Source organism: Chaetura pelagica, unplaced genomic scaffold (assembly GCF_000747805.2).
Source record: "Chaetura pelagica isolate M959 unplaced genomic scaffold, ChaPel_1.0 scaffold107, whole genome shotgun sequence".
Classification (NCBI taxonomy): Eukaryota; Metazoa; Chordata; class Aves; order Apodiformes; family Apodidae; genus Chaetura; species Chaetura pelagica.
This window is the reverse complement of record NW_009953979.1, coordinates 971,440-978,401: the sequence shown is the minus strand read 5'-3', so window position 1 is coordinate 978,401 and position 6,962 is coordinate 971,440. Positions and strand designations below refer to the sequence as shown.

Below are 6,962 nucleotides of genomic sequence, written 5' to 3'. Positions count from 1 at the left end.
AGGAACTTGGACTTGTATTGTATGTCATCCACCGAGAATGACTTCATGGCTTCCTGCAGGGCCTCCTTCATGGCATCTTTGAACAAGTCAAGGCAGGATTTCAGGGTGGCGCGGGTGCCCATCTGGATCCTGTTGGTGTAGTAAGTTCATCAAGGACAGAGAACAAGACGTGTCATCCACCGCCTTCCTACTGGTAAGGAGCATGAAGCCAAGGGGAAGCCACAGTAATAAAGGCTGGGACAAAGGAAGCAGAATAGCCCAAGGGGCTGGAGCATGACCAGAGAAGGGCAACGGAACTGGGGAAGGGTCTGGAGCACAAGTCTGACAAGGAGTGGCTGAGGGAACTGGAGGTGTTCAGCCCAGCTCTCCTGGTCCTGCAGGAATTGCCTGAGCAGGTCTCCTCCAGGACACAGTGGTTGGGATGATGTTCACATCGCACTTCACATTATGTGAAGTCACTTGCACCATGCAGTGCATTGAGGTTTTGGGGCTTCCTGCCTGTTGTGCAAATACCGACCTGTCTGAAGCATGAACTGTCTCTGGTTTCCTGTCATTGTTGACTGCGTGCCTGGAGCTAAGGGTGTGACTGTAGGTGGGGAAACAGCTACGGCCTGATGTTCTGCAGCCTGAACAGACCATGAGAAGCTGCTGAACTTAATACCTGAGGGGGTGAGGAGCTGACTAAAGTTACACAGCACCCAAGAATTTCATGGATGCTTGAAGGGGGTGATTGGACTTCACTGGGAACCCCAAAGGAGGGTGGGGGACCACTGGTGAAGGAGAGTCTTGCAAGGCAGCAGTGACCAGGTACCCACACCAGCCACATTGCACAAAGCATGGATATCGTAGGTGAAGTTACCATAAATATGAGGTTTGGGAACAGGTGTCTTAAAACTGGGATCATTAAGGAAAATGTAATTTGGAGGAGTAATTTTTTTAGTAGGGATTGAGGTGGATGGAGAAGAACAAGCAAGAGAAAATGGGGAGAAAGAGGGAGAAATGGGGCTGATCAAGTGCAAGATGCTTCTCAATACGCTTGTCTGGCCTGTGCTTGAGCACCACAGCACGTCCCACCTTCTCATTAAATCCTCCCTGCTAACAGCTCTCCATGGGACCTCCCACCATTCTCTCTGTGTGTACTCATGTAAAGACAGGTAATTCATGAGCAAACACAGAGCTGGACTGGCTGGGTTGGGCTACTCATGCCAAGCAGGTTGGCTTTGGCTACCAGCAAATGCAGTTTTCTAGAAGGCAGCAGGAAAGCAAACAACGCTGGGCACTCTCTGGCTGTGGCACTTTGGGGTCCCTTTCTGCACCCTTTGACTTCACAAAAGGAGGGGACTCTCTCACCTGAATATGTTTCCAAAAGTGATGTCAATTTTGTCATAGATGGGCTCAGCCAGGTCCTCGTTGATGTCGATCCGGCCGAAGCTGCGGGACGTGTACACCCCGTTCTTCATGCACACAGCTTTCAGGGTCCTGTGGAAGCCCTGGCCCCCGTGGACCTGCGGCCAGATGGGAAACACCAAGGAGTGAGGAATGGGCAGGACTGATGACTGACCATGATCTGTGCTACACAGCAAGCCAAAGCAACCTGGAGTAAGGACACCTTCTACTAGACCAGGTTGCTCCAAGCCCTGTCCATCTAGGCCTTGAACATTGCCAGGGATGGGGCAGCCAACAAGGTCCTTGGGCAACCTGGGCCAGTGTCTCACCACCCTCACAGCAAATAATGTCTTCCTAAGATCCCATCTCAATCTCCCCTCTTGCAGCTTGAAAACATTCTCCCTTGTCCTGTCTCTCCCTGCCCCTGTCAGAAGTCCCTCCCCAGCTTTCCTGTAGTCCCTCCAGGTCCTGGAAGGTGCTCAAAGGTCTCTTCAGAGCCTTCTCCTCTTCAGGCTCAACAACCTGAACTCCAGAGCAGAGCTGCTCTAGCCCTTAGATCATCTCCCTGGCATCCTCTGGACTTGTTCCAACAGCTCCATGTCCTTCTTGTGTTGGGAACCCCAGAACTGGACCCACTGAACTACAGCACCTTGAGCCTTGGACAGCAGCTGAATGGGGCTGTGGAGTCTCTGCTGCTGGGGTGAGAGCACTGCAGTTCCCTCAGTGCCCCTGCATGGGTCTGGGACAGATCTGAGACACCTGTCTCAGGTCACTCAGGGACTTATGCACTGAAATGCCACATCTTCTGTGTCAGCCCTCTCTCTTCCCAGCCGGAATGGGAGACATCCCACTAAGCTGGATGCTTTTAAGGCACTGATGTCACACAGCCCAGCAGAGACTCCAGCCTTGGAGGTTTTCTAAATTGCCTGGACAAGGTTCAGGGGAGCCTGACCTCGTGTCGGTGCTAGCCAGTACTGCAGACCTCCAAGGGTCTTTTTAAAAAAAAGTATTCCAGGCTTCCAAATAAACTGCTTTATACTCACATTGAAGATCCTGTTCATATTTTTCTTATAAGACCTCTTTGCTTGATCTATGCCATCCTGGAGTGGCTGCTCAATAGGTACAAAGCATTTCTCGATATCTTTGTCCAAGTCAGTGATCTTGTTCATAATTAATTCTTTCAAGTGACTTTCCTTCACTTGCTGGCTCTGAAAGAAATGAACAACCAGGGAGGGAGTGGGGAAATCAGTGAACAGCTCATGTGGGATGCAACATAAACATAACCCTGCAAGTATCTCTGCAACCAGCACAATCAGTGCTGCCTCTGTTCCCCCAACACTACCCCCAGTCCAGGGACATTGCTCAGAAACACATGAATGAAAACTGTCACCCTGTGTCACTGGGAGCTGGAGAACAGCCTGGAAGACTTCTTGTTGGTGAAGCAGTAGGAGATGCAGTCAAGCTGAGCTGAGTGCAGCTATTTTAGGCAGCAGAGCCTGTTGCATTTGTCAGCCCACTGCAAGATACTTTGCCAGCAGTTTTCATATGTGTCATGCTAGAAAAACATGACAAGTTGCCTGCTTAAAGCAGAAAAACCTGTCTGGAGCCATTGCCAGCTGCCCAGCAAGGCAAAAATAGTGGTATTGTCTGAAACTGTTCTGAACCAACCTCTGGATCTTGGTTGGATGGGAGACTCTGAATGAGTGAGAAAGCAGCCAAAGCCTCTGTCACATAATCCATCAGCTCATTCCTCTTCTGTTTTTTGTAGAAGCTCCGGATGTACTCCCTCAGCTTTGGGATCTCTGAAACAGAGCAAGCAAGGTTGAATGAGCAGTGTGAGAGGACAGCACGCCTCTCAGAGAGCCCAGGGAAACTCATTCCTTCTACAGAACATCTGGGACATGCGCATTTCAGAAGTGGTGGCTCAAGACAGATCATGGGAGATCCTAAGTGTCAAGAAAGGCTTTAAGGATTCATCTTCTGCCACAGCAGGTGCCTGGTTCTGTTCAGCACGTAGACACAAATGAGCAAGCACCAGTCCATAACAGCATGAGGTGGGCATGTGGGGGCTGCCAGGACTTGGGTTGGTCCCACAGAACTGTACAAGCACCTTGGGGATGGGATATTGCATGAGGAAAATAGCACTGGAAAAGATTTTGTAGATATGGACTAAATAAATTCGTTGCCAGTGCAGCCTTGTGCTGAAGGTCTCATCTTGGTTATGACAACAGGTTCAAGCGCTGAAGGACCAGGGAAAAATAATTGGATCAAAACATAATGGAATAATTATATGGCTTTCTGAAGAGGAGAGAACAGGGCAAAAATCGTGCTGGTTCACCACGGGACAGACTGGACCATGCAGAAACCAGGGAAACAGAAATATCTCAATATGCTGCCTCTCATGAAGGACCATTGCAGGGGTGCAGGACCAAGCTGTGCTCAAGGGATCATCTCTTGCCTCTGCTCTAATTAAATCTAATTCAAATTAGATTTTAATCACTAATTTGAAGGGAGAGGAGAAGGAGGAGGAAGAGGAGAGAAAACCCCAACATCACCTGTTTCATCCCTGTTCAGTGTGTCCCCGCTCCAGTACTTGCGGGCACTGACCGTGTACACGAGATCATCCTTGTCCAGAACTTCAGAGCTACTTGGAAACTTTCTCTGAAAAGCACAGATATCAACCAAGCTCCCTTAGGCCTTGTCCACAAATCCACCCTAAAGACAACATAATCAACCTCTTTGCTTCACCTGCCTCCCCCAGCACATCTCTCTTTGCCTGTTAAAGCTTGGTTCTGCCAGAGTCAGCTGCTTCACTGTGCACAAAGACCTCTTGTTTTTAAACCTGAACCTACAGCAGTGTGATTGGATTTGGGTTGTTCTTTGTTGCTGAGCAAATTCTGAATCAGGAGTCATCCCCCCCCACCAAACAGTTACAAATACAATGGAGAACTGAACTGCAGGTGACCAAGAAGACCAGTTGGACTCAAATTCAGAACAAAGTAAGAGTTCAGAGCAATCAGAAGCTCCCAGATAATGACCAGCCTTCCTGAAGAATTTATATTAATATACTATTCTAGGAATATTGTGATACAGACACGCCATTGAACACAGGTTCATGGAACAGGCAAACTCTGTCCAGGTTCTCCAAGCTACTTTACCCCTAGGTTCCTCCTCATACTTGTTGTCTTCTCCCGCTTCACAGTTTCATTCCTTTCCAGGATGGCATCATGTTTATTGATCTACATTGTAGAAAACAACAGGAATTAGTACTGACATTCCCTGTCAATGTGAAGTAGAGCCCTACGTTTTTAAGGCCAAAAGAAAAGTCCTGTACAGTTTCTCCCTACTGCAAGGCCAAGAACCTTCTGGTTTCTGCATCAGGTCCAGCAGTTCTGCTCAAGTCACATTATATCATATGGAAAATTCTTCAGTTTTCTGAAATGACCCAAAAGAGGTGAGGAAACTGAAGTCTGGAAAATACTCACATGGTTGTTGCCACTTTCCCTGGAAAGATAAAAACAAGAGAGACATTACCCATCAGAAGGCTGTTAGCAGGTGACAGACCTCTGCTCCTGTAAGGAGAAGGGAAGGAGGACTGCACCAACATGGTCCACGTGGGGACAGGGCCAGCACCACCCCCAGTGCCCCACTTCTCTGCAGCTTGTTTCTTTACCGCTGGTATTCGCTTAGATCCATCTGATCAGACTTTGTGACCACCAAGGAGATGTCCTTGCACACCCCACACTGGAAAGCCTTCATGCCTTCTTTCAGCATCTTCTCATGGTGTTTGTCTCCTTGAATACGTTCAATGGAGTTGACCACCCAAATGACAGAGCATTTGTTGATGTTCTGCAATGGGAGGACAAGAAGAAGCACCAGGAAGAGAAGATACAAACCATTAGCAAATAAACCAGAGATGCTGAGCAATTTAATTCCCAGCAAGTCTGGCTGAAGAAGGAGGATGTGTAAACTTTGCAGTGTGTATTTCTAACCAGAGACCTCAGCCTCCCACCAGGAATTCCTACCACCCAGGGCTGCCACAGCTGAGGGTGTGGCCTGGACACCAGGGCTTGCACTAGCAGGGTGTTCGGTGGTAGCCTGGCAGCAGGAAGGAAGGAAGATAGATAATAAAAGCTCAGGTGGGAAACACTGAAATGTTCACCTGGACCTTCTGCTAAAAGGTTTCCGTGTGCCCCACAGCCCTGCTGAGGCTCCCAGATGTCTCACTCACTCAGCACTGCAGAGCTCCCTGCCAGAGAGCCAGCAAGTATCCCCATCCTCCCCCCAGGAGAACTGTTCAGTCACCTCTTTCCACATGGCATCCCTTTTGCTATTGAAATCGCCTGTCCCTGGAATGTCCACAAAGATGACACCTTCTGGAAACACTTGCAACCTTGGGATAGTCACTTCCACATTTTTGATGAGAGGCCAGAGACGTGGTTTTTTGTTTTCTTCACTTGTTCCTGCTGCTTCTCCATTACGGATGCTCTGAATCCAGATATACGGGCCCATTTTTTTAGAAAGGTCTTCTTCCTGGGACACAGGGGACGAATGAAGTATCCCTCCTTAGCAAAGAACCTCAGAGATACCAGAAAACAATTATGATCTGCCACAGCTGGTTGTGACCACTCCAAGCCCCATGCCCCGGGTGTGCACATCATGGCATGCAGAGGGGAAACAACTTCCCATTGTCAGCACTGGTGGGACAACCCAAGCAGCCCATTCCCTTCCCAGCACAATGAAGCCAACAAAGATCAGGAAAAGATGGCACCTCCCACGCCCAGTGGGCAACATGAGACCACCAGGAGCCCACGGTGCCGGGGTTCATCCTGTCTCTTTGTTATCTGCTGGACACTGCCTCTCTCCCACCCAGGGACAGCAGAGAAGTTCAGTTTAATAAGATATGGAAAGGAACCTGCCCCACCAGCTGCCACAGCTTTCCCAGAGAGACAGGCCAACTCCAAAGACTGTCCTCACTTACTGGGGCTGAGACAGAAGCAAATGGATTAAGATCCTTGGCCGTATATTGCAAGGACACAAGGTGTGGGGCCATTGTGGCCAAGAATTACACGGGCTACTCACGTTTGCTTCCCTGAGGGTGATGCATCTTGCACTGGGAATAGGGATGACAGGTCTCATCCTACACAGCTCTTCGTAAGACTTAGTTTCGCTGCCTTCCCCGTAGATAGCAGAGATCTTTGAAACAGCCTCATTTTGTTCATTGCTGTCCTCATCTTCATCATCTTCTGCAAGTGCCACAAGGCACTTCAGCTCATCCTTCCACTCCTGTGGAGAAAGAGCAGATGCACAGAAGAGATGATGGCTTAGGTGCCAGGAAGAGGGAGAGGAAAGACAGAGCCTGAGCCAGATTGCCCTGTGGCCGCCAGCAGGCAGGTGCAGCTGAGGGGTCTCAAGCATCCAGGACAGGAGACCAAGGAAGAAGTTGTGTTGCTTCTTCACTCCTTGCACACCAAAACCAGAGGGAACCGGTGTCAGCATCCAGCACTTCTCTGGGGACACTTGGGCCATTGGGGTTGCATCCTTCCCCACCCCACATCCCCTCCAGAAGCATGCAC

At 49.4% G+C, this 6,962-nt stretch overlaps 2 protein-coding genes across 2 annotated transcripts in view; one reads left to right on the top strand and one right to left on the bottom strand.

Annotated features, from left to right (window-relative positions):
- The window catches only part of LOC104392784 (L-gulonolactone oxidase-like), a 41,963-nt gene that overhangs the window by 24,754 nt on the left and 10,247 nt on the right, over positions 1 to 6,962 (top strand). The window lies entirely within an intron of this gene.
- Positions 1 to 6,962, bottom strand: part of NUGGC (nuclear GTPase, germinal center associated) — a 9,773-nt gene that overhangs the window by 2,483 nt on the left and 328 nt on the right. Inside the window, 9 exon segments of the mRNA XM_010002218.1 lie at positions 33 to 129; positions 1,351 to 1,505; positions 2,430 to 2,594; positions 3,055 to 3,188; positions 3,942 to 4,047; positions 4,545 to 4,625; positions 5,020 to 5,235; positions 5,692 to 5,919; positions 6,469 to 6,672. Coding sequence (XP_010000520.1) covers positions 33 to 129; positions 1,351 to 1,505; positions 2,430 to 2,594; positions 3,055 to 3,188; positions 3,942 to 4,047; positions 4,545 to 4,625; positions 5,020 to 5,235; positions 5,692 to 5,919; positions 6,469 to 6,672 — 1,386 coding nt within the window.